General features: G+C 43.5%; 3 protein-coding genes across 3 annotated transcripts; 1 reads left to right on the top strand and 2 right to left on the bottom strand.

Annotated features, from left to right (window-relative positions):
* Positions 1 to 2,232: 2,232 nt before the first annotated feature.
* her7 (hairy and enhancer of split related-7) lies at positions 2,233 to 3,209 on the bottom strand (the record flags this gene model as incomplete). Its single annotated transcript, XM_079228112.1, has 3 exons — positions 2,233 to 2,784; positions 2,888 to 2,974; positions 3,165 to 3,209. The coding sequence occupies 3 exons, from the start codon at positions 3,207 to 3,209 to the stop codon at positions 2,233 to 2,235; spliced, it is 684 nt and encodes a 227-aa protein (XP_079084238.1).
* An 8,331-nt stretch (positions 3,210 to 11,540) lies between these two features.
* On the bottom strand, positions 11,541 to 17,170 carry pbx2 (pre-B-cell leukemia homeobox 2; the record flags this gene model as incomplete). The annotated part of the gene is made up of 8 exons (XM_079227913.1): positions 11,541 to 12,342; positions 12,528 to 12,622; positions 13,216 to 13,357; positions 13,649 to 13,784; positions 14,175 to 14,365; positions 15,000 to 15,244; positions 15,971 to 16,044; positions 16,935 to 17,170. 8 exons carry the CDS (start codon positions 17,168 to 17,170, stop codon positions 12,280 to 12,282), a joined length of 1,182 nt encoding a protein of 393 aa, XP_079084039.1. The 3' UTR covers positions 11,541 to 12,279.
* Positions 17,171 to 18,355: 1,185 nt separating this feature from the next.
* gpsm3 (G protein signaling modulator 3) lies at positions 18,356 to 20,980 on the top strand. The gene is made up of 5 exons (XM_079227019.1): positions 18,356 to 18,374; positions 18,690 to 19,169; positions 19,491 to 19,656; positions 19,896 to 20,137; positions 20,294 to 20,980. The coding sequence occupies exons 2-5, from the start codon at positions 18,738 to 18,740 to the stop codon at positions 20,432 to 20,434; spliced, it is 981 nt and encodes a 326-aa protein (XP_079083145.1). The 5' UTR covers positions 18,356 to 18,374; positions 18,690 to 18,737; the 3' UTR covers positions 20,435 to 20,980.
* The last annotated feature ends 954 nt before the right edge of the window (positions 20,981 to 21,934 follow it).

Raw genomic sequence — 21,934 nt, forward strand, 5'->3', positions numbered from 1 at the left:
GCATGACAAAAGAAATTTTGTCATCTTTTGTTTTATTAGGATGACATAATGGCTTTATTAACAGAGTACAACGGATCAGCCTCCTCGGGAAGCTTCAGTAGGAAGGGAGAAAAGTTCCCTAAAACCAGATATAATAGTCTACGCTCTGGAAGTCTCCAAAGTGTAGATCCACTTTGGGTTGGTGACTCGCGGTCCTCAACCAGAGATCTGTAAACCACTGGCTCGTGGCAGCGATGGAGTCCCAGGCCAGAAGCCACTTTCCTGAGGAGACGTCCTGCTCTGCATCGCCTGTTTGTATCCGCGACCAGAGGAGCAGTCGGCGACTTTAGAGGGATGTCAGATGTCTTATCGTTGTGGTCCTCCATTATTTCTGAGTTGTTTCATGTAGAAATATGATCAGTTATTGTAGAGATGACACCAAAGGTATGCTTCAAAACAATTCTAGAATGTGTCACATTCCAACTTGTGACATTTTGTTTCCTTGGTTACACTTTGATACATTTGGAGATTCAGGCCATTTAAGGGAACAGGGCTGACCTTTTCCTTTTTTTGTTTTTGTTTAAGCAATATTTCAAAATGCACCCCAATGGTTGCATTGAAGGCTATAATAATACATTATATATATAACATATATTAGAAAATATGAAAATAATACGGTGTATGTTTTTCCAATCACCAAATTAAACTTTTAAATACACATATTCTCGAGGGCTTTTTTTTCTGGTTTAGACTATATATCCTACTAAAGTAATCCTGACATGTTTTGTATGTTTGAAAACATTATGTATCGCCACTAGAATTCGACATTTTGTTTTACATAAGATTTTATCAAGACAGAACCAGGCAAACAGGACTTCTGCACCAGCGACTTCTATAGAGTTGTTAATTACACGAATTGATGGCGTTAAATTATGCAAAGCTGGCTCGTGCCTGAATCACCTGCACGCTCATGTGTAGATCAAGAGGTTGACGGGATTTAGCGCAATTAGCACCTTTAAATCAAACCCTGCACAACAACCCACAGAAATGAATTTCCTCGAAGGAATTCCATCATTCTTTTAAATGACACTGAACCCCAAGGTGCTCCACGTAATGCATACGATGGGTGACATGCAGAGGTCAAAGTTCATGTTTATAACCTGTATATAACATTTTAAATGGATAGAGTGGCTGGAATCCAGGCTGGGTCAAATGTCTTAAGATAAAGAGACGCCAAAAGCTCAAACTCTTTCTCGTGGGAAAGGAGGAAATGGTGCTTCATTTACAACTTTATTACCTGTTAAAACTTATACATCACTGGAGAGAGGGGAGAAGAGACACTTCCCACGTTCCCACGCGCATTCGCCGACGATTGAAATGCAAATGAGCTACAGAGCGAGAGACTTGCTCCCTTTAAACTGATAGGGCAGCGTCCATTAAGAACTGTTTTACGCACGCCAAGAATGCATTCTTTACGCAGCAATTAGTGACTTTTGGCCATAACAGCTGTTCCCGTTCTAAATTAAATCTCTATTTACATGGGCAAAACTGTTTCTTAACTCAATTTCAAGTCAGGAAGACTTGACATTACGCACGAGAATGGCAACGTTTACGCATTTAAATGTATTTATTTAGTTGCTTTAAAATTTAACTAAAATTCGCGCACGCGTACATCATTAAAAAAAAGCTACAAGTGAAAAGTTGCGTGTATAATAATAGAAGTGCTAACGACATATGAATGGAAGCATGTACTTAGTTTGTTATAGTTTTTCAAAGTAAGGCGAGGTTTGAAGCTCGTTCCATTGTGTGAAACTTCACCGCATGGCGCCTCTCATCCTCACGTGTGTGCCAGCACACAAGGCCACACTTATGCATATATTCTCCTTCAAGACACGTGCCAGCAAGCAATCAATGAACGCGTAGGCCAGGTTTAGTAATTTTTCCTTTTGTTTATTTGCAAATGACAAAATAAAATAAATTAAAGTGATAAAAATACTTCACAATATGTGACACATTGAACAGAGTCGGCCCGTAAAGGCCGTAGCAGCACTTGGAGTGGTCACAATAGATTTACAATATCTACAAATGTATCAGACTTTACAGGAAAGCAGGAGAGGCCAGAGTTCAATACGTTGCACTGAAATGTCCTTGTAGAAAGGCAGATGAACAACACATGCTCTTCTTTTGTGGATATTAATATTCATCGGCATTATAGTCATTCAAAGTTCAGTTTCTGCAGTCACTGCGTGGGGATCAGGGCCACGGCCTCCACATTGACTGGCTGACTGGTTGGCACTGGGACGCGCTCTGTTTGCTCGCTCGACTCGCCGCTTTGTGCGTCGGGAGGGGAGTTGATGTGGCAGAGCTTTGCGATTCCCCGCCGGTCTGGACGCAACTCGGTACAGTGGTGAGGGCAGGCGTGCACAGTCTGTGCCCGGATCTCTGGATCAGCAACCGAAGAATAGACCTGGAGGACTTCCTGAGAAGAAGGGAGCCGGAGGAGGAACGAGCTTCGGTTGTTCTTTGGGCGCCTGCAGGGTCGGAGTCTGAGCGGGAGAAGCGAGCCGCCAGAGACGCGTCCAGTGCCGCTCCGAGCCACAGGCCTTTCCCTTCAGGCCCCAGGAACTGAGCCGCTCTCCGGAGGCAGGTGGAGAAGCCGTCTTGGCACGAGTGTTTCTGACCTCCACCACCGTCACCCCCATCACTCCCTCCTTCAGCTCTCCCGTTTCTTTCAGCAGTGTTCCGCAGGAAGAGGACTGTGTGCTCGAGTATCTCAGCTTTCTCCACTCTGCGCTGAGACGCTTCCTAGGACGGAAACAAGGAGTCAATCAACAGTGTCACAGCCCACTCTAAAAGGCTCCTACTCGAATGTTGAACAAGTAGACCACCCGAGTGTTGTGGTCCTTACCTGTCGCAGAAGCAAAAGAGTCTTCAGGCTCTCCAGGCTGCGGTTCATTCTCTCCCTTCGACGCCTCTCCACCTGAGGTTTGAGACTCTGCGAGACAGAAACGAGCTTAGAATGAATGAATGAAGTGAGACTAAGATATGGCATTTTATCAGTCTTTTCAAAAGTTATTATTTTGTTCCAGGTTACAGAGTAATGTGCATTAGACAATACAGACGCATGTGTTGGGCTATACGAAATAATCAGAAATATTGAATGAAAACATAAATGATACAAGTACCTTTCTTTCGGCCTTTGCGTCCTCTGAATCCTGAAGCAATTTCATGATTGTATAAGACCTGGTAGCTGCAGCTCCGCCGGGGTTCCAGTCAAAGCTGAATGTGACATCAGAACCCTTTGTGACAGCTTTTATGCCACAGTGGGCGTGACTTTAGGCTCCACCCACAACCTCTGAACACAGTTTGTATATTACCCCAGGTTTTCTACTCAATGATGAACGACTTAATTTAGGTTTTACCAAGTGGTTTATGTCTTTAAATTCAGTATTACAAGCACACGCCTGCTTTGTTGTGTCTCTTTTTCCCTGTCAGTCTGATAAGTTTAAAAGTGAATGTTAGTTGAAAAGAGAAGGCTATTATTGTTAAAGCATGACAATGTTATGTATTTATTCATTCAATTATACATTGACTTATACAATTCCCTTTTAAACATGTTCTTCAGTGTCTGTTTTTAACACATTTTGACAAAGAGGAATGCGGACTGAACGATACCCCCTTCCCTAATCTGCGGGCACGTGCGCTGTCCTGCTTTGTGTTAGTGACACGCGCCTGTAAAAGGTGTTACCCGCTCGTGTGTCTAGTTTTACATATGTGAGGGAAAGCAACAAACATCCGCCAAAACAGCGTGAAGCTCAGACAAACGACCGTGGGTGACTTCTCTCACCATTATTATGGACGGCCAAACGAGACACGTCCTCAGGCGGCACTGTCCGAACAAAAGGAGTGTGGAGACGCGAAAACCTTTTGAATAAGCACTCTTTCACTGACTCACTGATGATTTGAGGTTCTCATAAATTCAAAAACATCTGCAACAAGGCTGTTTCGGCGTGCGAAAAATCCACTCTCTCATGCGCATGTCCTTAAACTGTTGTCTCTTTGTTTGCGTAGAAAAAAAGAAAAAAAGCTCAAAGTTCCATATGTCTCATTTAATTCAAACCATGTTTGTTAATGTACAAACAATTTGCAAACAATTTGCAAACTCTGCAAACCTGAGTACCTATTTGTCGCGCGTAAAATGACACATGCCTATAAAAATAATAAGATTAAAAACAAAAGGCACATCTCATGATGTCGTTTGGAAAAGCAACGCGTGGGAACCCGAAAGCCACTTCTCCCTCAAACACTCTTTGTTATGATGTATCAATCCTAACACGTAATAAAGTGGGAATACAGCTCTCTCGACAATTTACCCATGAGAAAGAGTTGAAGGAGCTACTCCCACATTTGCACATCGGACAGTCTACGACATTCAGTAAACAAAACTGCCAACTTTTGTCGGTTCATATACCTACAATTCTTTAAATTCAAGTAAATGTGTCTAATGATTCTGTAGTTCACAAGGACAACCGCGATGCGCGTAAAGTATATCATTTTATGCGCGACTCCTCCAATTGACGTGATTAGTTACAGTACTCTTGTCACACGAAACCATTTTCACACCCAACTCGTCAAACACCAACAGTTGGTTATTCACTGATACGAGTGTCCCACGTGCGTCTGTGGGAACCTTAGAGCCACCTCTCCTCTGCACACTTAAACGAAGTATCGGATTTAACAGGTAGTAAAGTGAGGATGAAGCCTGTTGCTCCACGTTCCCATGAGAACGAGCTGGGGGACGCTCTCCCACTCTCCCACTTATTCAACATGTGTCTGCATGTTGCCATTTCGACTTAAGGACGTTTGTTTGTATTTATTTATTGCCTTTTGGCCTGGAGAACCAACCTCAGTCTCCTCACATCAACTGTTTATCTTTTTTATGCATATTGCTTATGAAAGTAGTTCGTTTCGCAGCGATGGAAGAAGTTCTCAAATACATCGAGTGTCAGGAGAATGTACTTAAATAATAGAAAAAAATCGTTTGGTAGTGTCCCGTGTGTGTTTAAATGATGGAGCAACATAAAAGCAGCATTTTACTGTTGTAGCTCGAGGTGGAGATGTTTAGTCTAGTGTCGTCCAACCTATGGTCAAGGACTTCTTCTGGTCACATACACGCGGAGTCATGAGATGATTAATTGTAAAACAAATAACAACTTCTGCAACACAAATGTGATATTTTGACTTTTCTCTGATTTCTCTGTTTTGTGTGTGTGTGTGGGATAATGGATCATAATAAATGATAATTTGACTTGTTGGGGCCAGAAACAGTTATTCAAATGAAGCCATCTGTAGTCAAGAGAGGAACACAAGCCAATACCACCTAAATCTTAAACATGTGTTGTGTTTTATAAAAAGTATATTTATAATAGAGTAACATATGTGCTTCATAACTTTACTTATATTATGACTAAATGTCTTGAGTAAATATACCAACGTACATAACTATATAAAATAAATATAGCTTTTTCTGGTGATTTTAGAGTTTAATTATGACTCATCAGTTAATGAAACTACTGCCTTAAGTTACTTTTTTTATTTTTATTTTTTTTGCTGCATGCAGGAACAAACGGTGTGTCTCTTTGTTATTTGACTAGACGCCGATTCACTGAACCCTTTTGATGTGCACGTGCAGCAGCTCCGGCAGCACGCGACCACGTCACACCTCATGCAAACACGCGCCTGCTGAAAAACGCCTAACAACAGACTGAATTTTTTGAAAGAAGCCCAATTGTAATAAGTACTTTTGAAGCCACGCTTGTATTAGAAGAACTCTTACTTGTCAGCCGAGTGGAGACATATAGAAAAATAATATTTCAGCTGAGTTAAATATCTACCAGGTTGTATATTGCTTTGCTTATTTTTTATCCGCCATATTTTGGCACGTGCCATAGGCCTTCGTTAAGAAAGAAGAAATAGAATTGCCGCAGAGCATTTACACATTTAATTTCATTAACTTGGTAGACCTATGTTCACATAAGACACGTCAACACTGAGGTATCATAATGACTTCTGATAACGAATGTGTGTAAAAGAAGAACAACAACGGGGGCCACCTCGGGGCGTGATTTGCATCTGAGTGACCCGTGTGTGTAAAGTGAGTGCGTGGGAACCTGAACGCTCGCAGTCCTCCACACACTTCTTATAATGGCGCACTAATACTAACAGGTAATAACAGTGCAAATGAACGCGCGTCGCTCTCTCGTTCCCACGAGAAAAGACAGAACAGCGTCTCCCAGGCTTTCTCCCATCAGCAGCATCATGTCAAAAGGTCGGACTAGACTGCGGATTGTTTACCAATATAGTTAAATTAATGCATCAATAAAGGTCACATTTTGAAGGCAATATTTTACTGAACGAGTCAATAACTTCAGTTTAGTTTGGATTTGTGTCAACATTTAGAAGAAAAAGTAGGGGGGGAAACAACTGCATTCTGGGTAGTGTAGTAGCAATGTCGCCTCACAGCAATAAGGTTTCCGGGTTCGGTTCTCGGTCTGGGCGGTTCTTCTATGTGGAGTTTGCATGTTCTCCCGTGTCAGCGTCGGTTCCCCTCTTGGTTCTCCGGCTTCCTCCCACAGTCCAAAGACATACAGCTCAGGTTAATTGGACTCTAAGTTGCCCGTATGTGAATGTGAGCGTGAATGGTTGTCAGTGTCTATATGTGCCCTGAGATAGCGACCTGGCAGGTGAACCTGGCAGGGTCTAATGATACGTTAATATGAATTCTGGGCTAATATGAATCCTCACCAAACTAGTGGCACATAATTAAGTGTATTGATAACTAACTGGACAGTCACGTGTTACATCGGTTTCGAACAATCCTGATATATATATATATATATATATATATATATATATATATATATATAGAAAGAAAAGCCTCATATAGAAAAAAACAACACTCATGTATAGCTTTAGCCAGAAACAAGTCCCCTGAGTGTGACTGCACTTCAAAGGGCTGCCGGTCTGGAGGTGTGAAGACACGTTTTGTTTCCTGTGAATTTACACCGGACACGCGTAGAAAACAAATGGCTGAGCAGCTGGGGGGCGACGCAGGAGGCAGAATGAATACTAATGAATATGAAGACACACGTGGACATGAGTCGGAAGGTTTTCAGATGATTCAACCTCACCCCTGTCAGGTACACAGTTTGGTAAAGAAAAGGGATTCGGATAGAAAGTGATGACGATGGACTGAAATAAAGCTGTGACATTTAGTGATGGGTCAGTCTAAAGAGGTTCGACAGGCACTCTGTTGTTACATTGCCAATGCATTATACTTTTTCTATTAAATTATGTGAGAAATTACACATAATAAATCATGTAACAAGGCATTTTATTTTTGTGAACAAAAAGTTTGGTCAGACTTCTTAAAGAACAATATGGCACACTGTGTCAGGGCTGTAAACTGAAGATGAATCTGGAATGCTGGAATGTATTTTCTTATTTTTTAAACATTTGTTTGTGGTAAATCTTGCACAGACTGCTCCAGGCTATATTATCTTATCTTTTTTTTATATGTATTGGTTTAATTCTAAAAGGCATTCAGAGTGAGTGAAGTGTATGAGCAGGGCTATCTTTGATGTCTTTGAAGGGGAAACTGCTCCTCAACTCTTTCGCCTCATGGCCAGACTTCACACTTGCAGGATGTAGCTCTGCAGGAGGGCGAGCGTCACGCATCCTCCTCCAACTGCAACTAAAAAGGCCTGCGGCTTGCATTGAAAATAAATCATTGAATACAATGCTTTTTTTTGAAAGAAAGATCTTTATTTTATTATAAAAAAAAGAATACTTCTCACCACAGGGAGACATCCAGAATAAATTAGTGTGCAAAATAGACAAGATATATATTTAAAGGGAATACATGTCATGTTGTTCACAGAGGTGTCGTTGATGCCAGCAGACGTCGTGGCACACAGGTGAATGCGAGGGGCGGCGTGGGGCTCTCCCAGCCTCCAACCCTGAGGTCCAACACCTGGAAATGTGACGGATGGAATCAATCATTATTCACTTCAGTATCTTCGAAACGTGACAGCAGATGTGGCAGATCAGTATGAAGGAGGACAGAGACGCTGCAGCTTCGGGATACTCACCTCTTAATTTGCTCTTAAGCTCAGCGGCAGAGGGCTGCCCCACTAGCTGTGCTCGTTCCAAAGCATTCAACAAGAGTAGTGAGTCAACCCTATCGCACATACAAATTAGATTTTTTGTTTTTTATACAATATTTACAGGCGTGAACACTGTTATGAGTTCTCAGGCGTCCAAAGGCCGTTACTTGCAAGGATGCAATTCAAATATCCATTCAGGAACAGTACAGTTGGTCCCCAGTGAATGTTAAACAGTTGTTAAAAGTTATTATATGTTCAGTTTCAGAGGTCATAGCCTGGTGATCAGGGCCAGGGCCTCCACAAAGTCTGGCTGACCGGGCTGCTCTGGGCCGGGCTCTGTTTGCTCGCTCGTCTCATCTCAAGTGGGATTTGTCCCCGGGCCCGTTGGGGAATCCTGGGAAAGCCCTGCTGGACTGGAAGCCGGTACGGATGAGCGGCACTGAAGTCTGGCGCATGCAGTCTGTGCTTGGACTTTTGCCTCAGCATCCGAAGAATGGACTTTGTGCGCGGCAGCAAGCCGGAGGCCGAGAGGGCTTCTCCGGTTCTCCTTTGAACATTGGCGGGGTCGGAGTCTGAGCGGGAGAGTCGAGCGGCGAGAGACGTGTCCAGTGCCTCTCCGAGCCATAGGCCCTTCACCTCAGGCCCAAGGAACTGAGCGGCTGTCTGCAGGCAGGTGGAAAAGCCGTCTTGGGAGGAGTGTTTCTGACCTCCACCACCGTCACCACCATCAGAAGAATGTGAAGCAGCAGCAGAAGCTCTCGTCTCGTCTCCTTTGGCAGTTTTCTGCAGGAAGAGGACTGTGTGCTCGAGTATCTCAGCTTTCTCCACTCTGTGCCCACCCTGCATGAAAACATCAGCATACATTAATGGAGTCTGCTGACAGTAACATACATGGTGCAATAACTTCTAAACATTCTATATCTTAACATATGCAAAATGTTTAAATGCCCCTGAATGCCTTTCATATTGTGTCCTCAACATTATTTCATATTGAAATTGAGAAGAGTACAGTATGTGTCAGAGTCAAAATACACGTTTGTAAAACTGAAAGAACAAAGGAACATAATTTCCTTTCAGAATATACGAGTGCACTCAAAGTTGTTTGTTTTGTTTACCGGTTGTTGTGGCTCTTGAAGCAACATTGTCCTCAGACGCTCCAGACTGTGGTTCATCCTCTCCCTTCGACGTTTCTCCACCTGAGATTTCATGAACTAGAAAGAAAGAAAGAAAATGGTGGTGGTGGGGATGACGCAAATGTACAGCACTGGACCATTTTATCAAATTTACTTTTTAAAAGTTTTCTTCCAAGCGTTAAGGTTTTCGTCTGAGACACTTCTGCTTGTGTGACATCATAAGAGTTGTTGTCTATACTCGATATAAACACAATTTAGAACACGAATGGAGATTTATTTTGTACCTTTCTTTCATTTGTTGCATCCTCCGTTTGCTGAAGCAGTTTCATTGTAGCCAGAGGTCCAGTATGCTGGTCAAAGAAATTCCTTCACTGTGAGCAATGTGGCTGGTGTCCCGGCTGCTTCTTTTACCTCCAAGCCTGTTCCATCAGACTCCTCCCACCGCCACATTTTACAATCGCACCATCCCTCAGCTCCTCCATCCCACCGTTTTATTTTATTCCCAGTACTTTGAATTCAATTAAACTGACTTATGTGACAAATTACTGATCTGAGTACTCTATTTCCCCCTCATGGAAAAAAAAGTAAATCTACGTGTGCTTAAAACCGAACACACAAAGTATGAAACATTACTCAACACCGTGCGTAAAAAGCCATGCGTAAACTTAAAAAACTTAAAAATAATGAAAACACAATTCACAATGCATTTTATTTTGAATGCATACAAGGTATACAGCCAACAGTAACCTCCCCTTACTGTTACTTTCAGTTTGACTTTGCTTTTTACATTACAAAACAGTACACAAAAATGGAAAATAATCCATTCACAAAAGGACAGCTTAAATCATTAATAATCATAATCATTTGAGTTCTCCACTGATATTTCATGGGACACTAAAATGTACATTTTTGTTTATGTGTTGTTATCCAAAAGGTGTGATACCAGATATCAGTGATGGGGTCGGTTACCTCCTTGGATGCGTAATGTCTGTTCAGCTGCGCCACAGAGAGCGCGTAAAACACATTTGTGCACCATGTGAAGTGAATAAATTGGCACTTAACTCCATCTCTTCAGCTGGCTTTTTATTGTACCAAAACCGGCGACATCTTCTTGGACAATTATAGGCTATACGTATTATTCTGTCAAAAGCATTTATTATTTGGCTCACAAACATCGTTTTTGAGCGATTATTTTACGTCTGTCTGTCTTTGAATTCCGCGCTCACCTGCGGCATCTGCTGACACGTCGCCGATCACGCCTTTGCATTTGTTAGTCGGTCCGTGTGGCGAAGGTGCAACAGGTCAACATTTTTGCATTGACACCTTCGTGTAGCAATGGCCCACGCGTGCCTTTGGGGCATCTGTCTCGTGCTCTCGCGCCCCGTTTAGCAGCGCCGCAGTTGCTCGACATTTGCTCGTGGAAACCCTTTGATGTTGCCAGAGGACCGTGGGAAAGCCGAGGGACGTCCGCGACTCACACGTGGCAGGTTTTTTTTAACAAGTGGTGTGAGCCCTCGGGGGTCCGTTTGCAGATGTAGAGTAATTAACAGCCTCGATGGCATTAGAGCTGCAGCACATGGATCGTGCAGCTCCTCCACACAGCGACTCTTACCTGGAGAGTGTATTATTATAATGAATAAATAAAACGTGGTGATAAAGTTTGAAATCTAAGTTACTTCCATGGGATGTGACTTTATCCTTTTAGGCTAATATACAGTTATTTATGGTGATCATTTGTTTCATAACCTAAAAAGTGAATTCAGGAATATGCACCATATGTTAAAATTATATGTTATATGTTAAATTATATCTTGACACAGAACCGCTCCATCCAACAGGGCGAGCAGATCAGATAATCAGTCTACCTACCTACCGGTTGACATAGTACTTTAGTGGTTCAAATTCTCCAACACATGTACAGTCAATCATATAACTAAAACCATAAGTATTTTGGGCAGTTCCCACTTTATAGCTCAAACTTGCACCAATAAACTGTAAAATACAATCACATGCTGTCCCGTTGTTATTGTTTACCTCTTCGATATAAAAGTACTAGTTCACTACGAGATCTGTGGCTTATCCAGCATCAGAAATCAAATCGCAGCCACCTCCATTGCATTGGAGGGGGAAAAAAGAGGCAACAAGTCAAAAACGGGGCAAACAAAAGTATCTGCATGACAGTTGGGAGGTAAAGTTATGCATTTATAGTGACAACACTTCTGACCCCTTACACAAATCGGCAGCGATCACCATCTGGTTGTGAATACAGAGAGTCTTTATTGTAAAAGAGGTAGAGAGAATACAGGTGTTTCACTGTACAGAAAAAAAAAACAGCACTGTTGATATACTCATTCAAACCACTAATATGGACTCACACACGCCTCATCCATCTTACAGGGACACATAAGCCCGGTAGAAAAAAACAAAACCAAAATAACAGAGAAACAAACGCACAAAATCTTTGGATTTTTCTCTATTGTCCTCTCATTCACTAAATGCATTCTCTCTGTCTGAGCTGTTAAAATGAAAATAGTTGTAGCATTAATAATAAAACAGCAATAATATTAATAATGATATAATAGTGTGCTTAAAACAATAATAATGCTGTGCCCGTCCTCCCCTTCCCAACCACAAACACACACACCTCAGTAACATGTCAAAATTAGTGAAAACAAACCCTCCAACCCTGATAATAAAACCACACATGCGCACACACACACATGCGCACACACACACACGCGCACACACACACACGCGCACACACACACACACACACACACACACACACATACACAGGCATCCGTGCACTCAGCTGAACATACTACATACGCCGAGTGGTGAGAAAAAGACGAAAACACAACGTACATTTAAAATAGTCAAACCAAAACAAACAACGTACAAAAAAACGTCTGCAGCCGAGTGGGAAGTGGGATATCATTCTTCTGTCTTTTCCGTCACCAATCTTTCCGTCGCTGTCGCTCTGTGCCAGTGGGCGAGGCCCTTCAGTCAGAGTTTTCCGAGTGATCGCTGTGGGGCGAGTTCCGACCCTGCCAGTTACCGTTAGTCTGAGACATCGAAAGAGAAACGAGTGTCACGACGACGTTGCCGTGTGGCTTATTGTACATTTGTCAGCACATCATGTTGTTTTTAACACCACCACTAACTGCGCAGAGCGCATGGTATTGAATTTGAGTCATCGGCCGCCTTATGTAAATGTGTGTGGAACTACTTTATGAGTGGTTTAAAGTACCTGCACTCCCATTTGGTAAGCAGACTGTTCGCCATTCACAGGTGGAACCCCGAGGAACAGGTCAGCTGACCCGGACAGAGAGAAGGACCCAGATCCTTAAGAAGGACAAAAACAAGAAAGCAACCTCAGTCACTGTTTTTGTAGTAGTACTATGAACATGCTATTAAAAGGTATAATGGGATTTTATAGTTTACTATATTGCCTTTAAATGGGATTCAAGATGTCTTTCATAAGAGACAAAGACGACCAACAACGTGCAAAAACGTGAGGTTAAATGCTCCGCATTATATCAAGCCTCAGTTTGTGACCTGTGTACAGCCTCAGCTGTCATATGATGAGCCACGCACGAGCTCCCCAGATAATCACAGTCAGTAGCAAACTGAGCGACAGCAGGAAAAGTGAGGCTTCTAGCTGGTAAGTTACTGAAAATAAAATTAAAAAAACTAAAGCAAAGATAATTGTGCAGCAGTTCAAAAACTAACCAAACCGGCATTACTATTGACCGGCAAGTAGTCTTTGTTGCTTCTTCAAGACATTTCTACATTTGTCCTCAGCCTCAGGTTATGCATTGTGTTCAGCTCAGCCAAATGATTGGCAAGTTCCGGGACACGTACTAAAATGAGTCAGAAGACGGGGCGGAGCTGCCTCGGGGCGAGCAAGTCGCACACTGTAGCTTTGCTGCTGGTACCTGTGGAGTTGGGAGTGTGCGGGGAATCTTCGCCCTGTCTGACCACCAAGGCTGTCTTCATGGCATAAAGGTTGGCCTCCTCCTGAAACTTGCCAATGTTCTTCTTGTAGCGGATTCTTTTGTTGCCAAACCAGTTGCACACCTGGCAACGGGAAACAACCACACACACACACAATACTAGGCTCAGTGTAGGCTCTTGACTAAACACATATACAGTAAATGATTAAGCATGCTGCTATTGACTATAAAAAGGCGGCGTCTTTAAGCTTGAGCCGAAAAACTGCTGCTATTTTTGTTTGCCGATTTTAACACTCAATTAAATACAGCTTTTAGGTATATTCAATGTTCTTCTTACGTGTCATCAGGTCACCCACCAAAAAATAATCAATCTTCCAAAAGCAGCTCATTCCTAAAAGTGTAGTCAGTGGTTTACCTGAGAGACGGTGATTCCACACAGTTTGGCAAGATCCTCTTTGGCTTCTTCACTGGGGTACGGGTTGGACAGGTGAGAGTAGAAATACTCATTCAGGCCCTCTGTGGCCTGCTTGCTGAAGTTACGCCTTTTGCGCCTGACGAGACACAAACAGGTGATAAGTACTGAAAAACAACCACCGTGATACAAATAGTTAAGATGTGGTCAAAGGTCCCATGTCCTTTTCTGTGCATTCACACATACAGGTTTCAGTGGCTACTGTTAATAAAAAATGCTGTTGGTAGAATATTCTCATCACAATAGAATATATTCTACCTTAAAATGAGCATAAAATGGTGCAAATCGACTTGATATTATATTGACCACTGTTTTTGCATTCAAAACAGTGAGAGTGCATAATAGTTGAGAAACCAAGCAGACCACCACGACTGTCCTCCTTTTCAGAGCCACAGTGCAAGTCTACTCAAAAGATTTCCAGTTCAGTATTCCTTAAAAAAAAGAAGAAAACAACAACTGCACACACTACCTGGCATCGAGGAAGCGGGACCTCAGGATCATGACGGCCTCACAGGTGCTCTGCTTCAGCTGGGTCTGGATTGTGCTGAATTTGTGGTGGATGATGCCCACCATGCGCTCAATCTCCCGCGGCGTCACAGGCCGCGTACGCGACTGCTCCCTCAGCAGGTTCATCACGTGGGTGGTGAACTCGGTGCATGCCTGGGTAGGGGGCGGGGGGCACATGAGACGACGGATAGTGAAGTACAGAAATGTGCAATGCAGTGAGCCGTGTGTATTATTTCATGTTGGTTTAATGTGATTTAGCAACGCCTATTCTGAATTTTACAACATGGCATTCTTTGATTGTTTTAGTAGAGAAGAAAATGAAATGACACAAGAAAACATTCAGAAAACTGGCAGCTTAGTATTGCCAGTAAGCATGTAGCATGAATAAGCAAAATTACTAAAAGGCCTGGTGTGTCCCATAAAAAAGCTGAACGCTAGACAACTTTCCTGTAAAGGGGTTGCTTTATGTCTTACATGTGCATTTAACAGGCCACTTAAACAATTAAAGGTAGGTTAACAATAATAGCACACAATCGGGCTTTGGTGTAGGTTGAAAAAGTGTGTTACTCTGATGTTCTTAACAGGCTTCTTGGCATACGGCGATATAACGCGTATACCTGGTGTGTTTGCAACATAAAGACAGTAGTGCATTCCCCGGCAAAGAAAAGTTATGTGACTGCAGCCCTAGACCTAACATGCCATTGGATTAAGCTTCTGGCGAGCAGCTTTAGTACAAGCAAGCATGTACGGACAGTGTCAGCGCTCGTCTCCTGTTGCGACACGGTACCTGCTCATACTTCTCCAACTCAGTGTGGTAGATACCGCGAATCTGGCTCAACTTGCTTTTGTAGTCGGAGTGCTCGAGCGAGCTGTCGGGCGACATCCCTCCCGAGCTGGTGGCGGCAGACACGGCGGCGGCAGCGCCCCCGCCCTTCTCGGGCCCCGCCACGCCTTCCGCCAGCAGCATGTTGTCTAATCGCACCAGCTGAGGGTCCTGAGCATCGTCCTCCTGGGCGTTCCTCATTGACAGACCTGACGATTAGACAAAATGTCAATTTGGCTTTGTAGGGGACAAATCATCAGAAGCCTGTATGAATGTGTGTTAATATTACTTTAAAGTGCGGCCACATTATACTTCTGCTCTGTGAATATTCCCTCCATCTCCTATTCACTTCAACTGAAGCCTGTGCAACTAATGAATTCATGTATTTCTTGTTTTGGTGCAACGTGTGGATCAGAGTTCACTCAGGGTCAGCCAATAGAAACACTGATGCACTGTTTTTGGATAGAGGACTAGTGATTACTTAGTACTCATGTCCCATCACCTTGTTGCATCTGCATCAATCTAATATCCCATTGACAGTAATCAATCTGCACAGGCCGAGAGCAAATCACTTTCAACAGTGTCTGCAGGGATATTTTTAAGTACGCCTTTGTTGAACAGCTTGCTTTGTTCAACAAAAAGGTAAACATCAAATGTTCTTTTAAATCATAAATGAATATATCTAGCATCATTACTCACTGCCCTCTACTTTTCACATGTATTACCCTGTAGGCATTGTATTGTCTCTTTGTCCAGCTGCTGCGGTTTGTCTCTATTTTTAAACCATATAGCGTTTAACATAAGGCCATCTTTCTCCATGCACGTTTGTTTCTGCCATATCGAGTTACTGTCAACGCAGTCTAATAACGCTGCAACAAGCCCGCAGCGAAGCGGGTTCGCACTCACAACATCAAGACGATCTTAAACAACGTTACCGGTTTTTTCCTTGATCTCGCAGAGGACGCTGAATAACGCGGGTTTCATCCGGTGACAGTTGAGGGCATGTTTCCTGTGCAGAAAAGAAGAGAGCGTGACTTGTAGCTCAACGTCGACACGACAGGCTGATATGCAAAACAAAAACAAAAGAAGTGAGCTACGCTACGTTACCTTTCCCCAATGAGACCTTGATGTCTCCCGGCAATATGTCCCCATATGACAGGCAGTAAATCTGGTCGTTAAGATAGGCAGGAAGCTCCAGATTTAACGTTTGCTTTGGCGCTCAACTGCGGTGTTGCAGTTTAGCAAGCGACCGTGTTAACTAGCGACTTTCAGCTAAACGCGTTTGTTATTGTCGTATTTACAGACAGCTGTTGAGAAATAGGAAGAGAACACGTAGCTGTCCTCGTGAATGCCGCATTGTTTATTGTGTATACGATATATATATATACGACGTAGCACTGTATTACAAAATTAAACAATGCGGCATTCACGAGGACAGCTATGTTTTATCTCTTTCCTATTTTCAACAGCTGTCTGTAAATACGACCACAAGAGACGCGTTTGGCTGAAAGTCGCCAGTTAACAGGGTCGCTTGATAAACCGCGACACCTGCTAGCTAGTTAGCTTCGGCTGACGCAGCCTAGCAAGCTAACAAAGGCTAACAACGTTACCCTAGGTTCGAGACCCCCACTGCTCAAAGACATCACGTTATGTGTTAGTAAATGACAGTAAATAAGCAATGAGAACTGGTTAACTGTAACAGCTCGTGAGTTAAAACAGGTTACAAGAAAAAGCCCTTTGATTTCGTTTGCAACCCGTTGCTAATTTGTGAGCTACTAGCTAAAATAATCTAAACAAAAGATAGAGGTTCAGGAAACTTTGTCAACGTCGGAGTCGACAAAAGCGGAAACCACCGCCGCTGCAGCTTCGCTGGGCTCATGATACAATACTAATACTAACTTTGCTTGTGCCTCGTCCAAACTTTGGTCGGTGATGGTCATTATCTGCTGCAGAATGTCGCCGATGTCTCTGCGGGGTTCGTGTCCGTTCTCCGTGCCCTCGAGGCCCGAGTCCCCACCGTCGGACCGCCGCTGGTGAACCGAGTTGAGAGCATGCATCCCGGGGTGGCCGCTCACGCCGAGTCCCCGGCCGTTGGAGGGCCCGTTGCCCGTCAGAGGCTGCTGCTGCTGCAACATCTTCAGCGACGCACAGTGGCGACGACTGCTGCCCAACTGTGCTCACAGGCAGTGAACCACAGGGCATCGCGCGCACGGAGCGGGGTCCCCTAGCGATCGACAGGAAAAGGTACACGCCATGTAAACACGCAGCGTGCGGGTCGACGAGGAAGTAGCACCGCTGGTTTAAATGTGTGGGCACAACAACACAACATCTGCAACCCGCTGCATTTACGCAAAGTAGAACTGAGTGTGTGTGTGCGTGTGTGTGTCATGGAATAATATATATAAATAAGATCAAACTAAATACAATGAAAATTATGTGCTATATATATAGCACATCATATAGCACATCATTTCATTGTGTAACTAGGAGATAATAATAAAAAAAGATATATATATATATATATATATATATATATATATATATATATATATATATATATATATATATATATATATATATATATAATTGTTGTCCTATAGTTACACGCATTAATAGGGACATACTCATTTGCTTTTTTCGTGTACATTGATATTACCGTGACAATCTCACTTTTCTGGAACTTACTTCTCGTTTTAACTGCAAGTCAACAGGATGTGTGCCAAAACCACATCAGTGTCAGAAGAACTGTGCGCCTGTTTCAACACGTTGCAGTTGGGTCTGTCATGATCAAATGAGCGGCAGTAAAAGCAGCAGCAGCAGCAGCAGCTGCTTTGACAGCCTTAAAAAAAAAAGTGCGTCTCAAGAGACAAACAACCGTTTGTTTGGACCATGCGCAGACTAAGCAACGTGCACGATGAGGGTTCCTTCTGCTTTTTATCAGTAGTGTGTCACAGTATCGTGGCTCGTCAGATGCGGGCTGAGTAAATAAGGGTGGGCTGTGGTAAGAGGAACAGGAAGAGAAGAGACTAGCGAGAGAAGGTAGTAAGGCAGGCAGACAGAAAGGGCGAGAGCTCGTCAAGTCAGCACGTGAAACTCTTCATTGTTGTTTTTTCTTCTTCTTCTTCATAAAAGATATTGTCAAGACAAGTGACAAGCTAACAATGCTGTGCTCAGTCTGTGGATAATGCTTTGAGAAAGACGAAGTTTAAGAAATAAAGGTAAGACTGAAATCCCTGACTTTACATTTTTCTGTACAGTATACATGGCAACCTTTGGGGCAAAACAACACGACTTGGCAGAAGATACAACGGAAATCTATCAGCAACGAGAGTTTTTTTCGTAAGTGATAATGCTGTCACACACCTTTGTTGACACACGGTAAGTCATACATGAATATATGATTCACTTTTGGATTTCCTGGCTTAAACATCTGAAGTCAACGTGTTAGAACCTGCCAAACTGGTTCCTCGTACATTTCTTTGTAAGAGAGGGGAAAAAAACCAAAAAATACAGAACTGCTCTCTTTCGGTTTTCATGTCCATTCCAAGTAACTTCAGTGTTGAGAAATGTCATTTTTTGAGTGTTAACAATGGGGTCCTGCAAAGTCTTTAACCTGATGATCTTTGACCCTGTTTCTGTGTGTCTCTTTGTCAGGGGGGGTTCGACAGGAGGTTAACGGGCCGCACAGAGATCACAGCTGAAATGTCTGGAGAGGGGCCGCTGCAGCGTCTCGTCATCACCGAGGAGGGAGACGCTGAACGGCGGGCAGCGAGCAGTTCCCTTGTCGCCACACAGAGCGGCGGAGCCGGGGTTCCGAAAAGAGAAGCAGAACACGCAGGAGACATGGCGAGAAAGAACATGTTTTCAGAAGCACAGGAAGGAGCAGGAAAGCTGAGAACCAACGCGGAGGACGACCAGACAGGGGAGGTTGTTGTGACTGAAGAGGACGGACCGGAGGAGACTGAGAATGATGGACAAAACAGAGGTGATAGCGAGAGTGGAGGGCAGACGCGTGCCAGTGATACAGGGTGCGAAAAGGCAACACAAAAGGAACCTCAAGTGGACATTAGGAGGTTAAACTCCTCTGAGCAACAACCCGACGGGACAACAAACCAAGAAGAGGATCCAAAAAAGGTTTGTGGACTTTTGCTTCAGCTGTGTCACATGCCCTGAGATTACCCGCTGTAGCATCTGGACACAGGTGTTTCTAGTGTTCTTAACTTTACCAACATGCCGCCATGTATTCTACGAGAAAAAAACATCTCGTGGTGGAAAAACAGCAGGTATCACTTTATGTCAAGAGCATGTGGGAGTACGTAGGTGTCGAGTGAATTATGTTGCTGTGCCAACAAACATTCTGTGCCACTCACTGACAAAACCTTTCCTCCCTCACGCAATCTTTTTTTTCTTTCTTTTTTTCTTCTTCTTTCTGCCACCTACCCGGGTTTTTCTCAGGCTCACCGATTAACCCCCGACTTCCCGGATGCCCTGTACGAGCTGCTCTGCAGCCTTCAGGAGGGGAGACGGCTCAACGACCAGCGCTGCTCCTTCCGGCTGGAGGGGGGGATGAGGAGGAGGAGGTGCCACTCTGAGCCCAACACCTCCAAGCCCGCCAACAGAGGTGGGACTATTTGAGAAAGCTGTACTTTGTTTTCAGTGTTGAAGTGATGAAACTTCTGCAGCATTTGTTTCCATGTAATAATGCTGACTTATGTTGATCAAGCTGAAGCTGCATGAAAGTACCCATACTCTGTGCGCGTGTTTTGAAACGGCATGTTTCCACGTCTCTCCTTGACCGCTGACCACTTCAGGTCTCCTTCCGTCTGACCACCAACGGTCTTTTGTCTCGATTCTCCGCAGTCGTGTTTTCCTCCATGACTTCCCTGCAGAAAGAGGAGTTTTTCGAGCTGGTGGCCACGGCTCAGGCTCGCCGGCTGGATGATCAGAGGGCGCAGCTCGAAAAGTCTCAACCCCCGAAACCGAAGTCCAGAGGTTTCCGAGGCAGCATAAAGCAACTCTCTTTTGCGAAAAGGCCCTCACCCGCGCCGGTCCCTGTCCCCGTGCCCAAGGAAGATCTGTACAATATGATTCTCACGACACAAGTAAGTGATTGCAAACTAGTTTGATTTTAAGGGGTTTTATCGAGACACGAGGAGTTGCCAGTTGTCAGATTCCTGCCGAATTGGTGACTTCAGAAGGGAAATTATGTGAATGCATCGTTTCAGACAATCATTTTCCCACTTACCTTCCACCCGCAGGCCCAGGGCAGATTGGAGGACCAGCGCAGCAGAGCTCCTGGTCCCATGGACGATGAGGACTTCTTCTCCCTGCTCCTGAGGGTCCAGGGCGGACGCATGGATGAGCAGAGGACTGAACTACCGTGCATGCTGCAAACCTGAGATGGGAAAACGAAACAAAAACCACGTGGGGCTACAGTGAGAGCCATCCAGTATTGTAGCCTTTTTAGTCTAGTTTCTGTTCAAACAAGTTTTGTTGTTGTCATTGACCCTGATGATGCTTTGTTTCGGGGGAATTATTCTCCCTCTTGATAGTGTTGGTCAGTGCAAAAAAACGCTAACGTTTGAGCAACAGAGCTTTTAATGCAACTTGCGAGATTGGTAATGACGAGATTTTTTATGACGAGATTTTTAAGTTTACTGCCAGTTAGTCTCTTTCTTTCCTCGTAAATAGGATATGCTTTCTTATCTCGCCACCCTTTGTATTTTATTGAGTGTATGTGACGAGTGCTTGAATGATTTTGTGTGAGTTCCTGGTCTTAATGTGGAGGAGGCCGTCTGCTGATCTCTATTGTGTCTCCTTGGTTCATACAGCAGACATTAAACACACCAAGGACGGTGTTGAGGAGATAATAGCTCCAAGTCCACCCAGTGCTTGACTGTAAATGGATGATTCTCCTCCGGAAAATAAACAAAATGTTTATCTGAGCCATTTGCATTATATCCATTTATTCAATTTGCCTACAATGTTGCCAGGAGAAAAGAAGATTTAAAATTCTATAATGAAACCCTCATTCTGATTATTTATATTACATATCAAACACGGAAGCCTGTAATCGCAAACGATGTGTGAAATCTGTTCTTTTACTGTCATCCGTAATCGTCAGTCCCTTGCTGAGTCACATTCCCACAAACTCAGGATGGCGTTCATGATCTTTAAAACATCCTTCTGCACATAAATCAAAACATTCACACCGACGACACAAGGCGGTGACGTCTCATTTATGGAGCGAATGCGACCGAGATAAAGGTGTTCCTTTTTTTTTTCACAGAAAGAATGGACTGAAAACAGGCGTTATCGTTATCTTAAAGTTCCTCAGTTTTGTCATTTTTATTGAAGGTCACATCATTCCAAAGGCAAAGAGGAGATTTACACACTTAATGTGTGATTTTGTGGAACATTATTATGTATTAGACAGTTTGACTAAAAACTATATAAATATAGTATTAACTGTGAAGTTCAGCATCAATGCTTTTAGTATTTGCTGCAGTTCGAACTTGTTACTCGTGATACAACTCCTGATATAAACGCTGCACGTAATAATGAATAATGTGAGCTCCTCTGATGTGTGTTTCGTCCTCTCAGCTCAAACGAAAGGTTTTTGAGGAAGTCCTGGTCGGTCTGCATCAGTAAAGTTCGAGGTGACGAGAGGAAACTGTGACACTTCCTCAAACGGAGCACAATTACATGACATGTGAACGCAACTTTTTGATCAACACTTCTGGTTGAGCTCCACATTAGAAGGAGAAGACTTACTGTGAGTCAAGTAGAAGAACACAAATATTTCCTCCAAATGTAATGTGTTTATCTTGACTCACAATAAATAAGGGAGATCTGTTAACTCTTTAATTTTACATTTAAGGTCAAAGGTTATATATTTC

The sequence above is a fragment of the Taurulus bubalis genome (assembly GCF_910589615.1).
Source record: "Taurulus bubalis genome assembly, chromosome: 12".
Taxonomy (NCBI): domain Eukaryota; kingdom Metazoa; phylum Chordata; class Actinopteri; order Perciformes; family Cottidae; genus Taurulus; species Taurulus bubalis.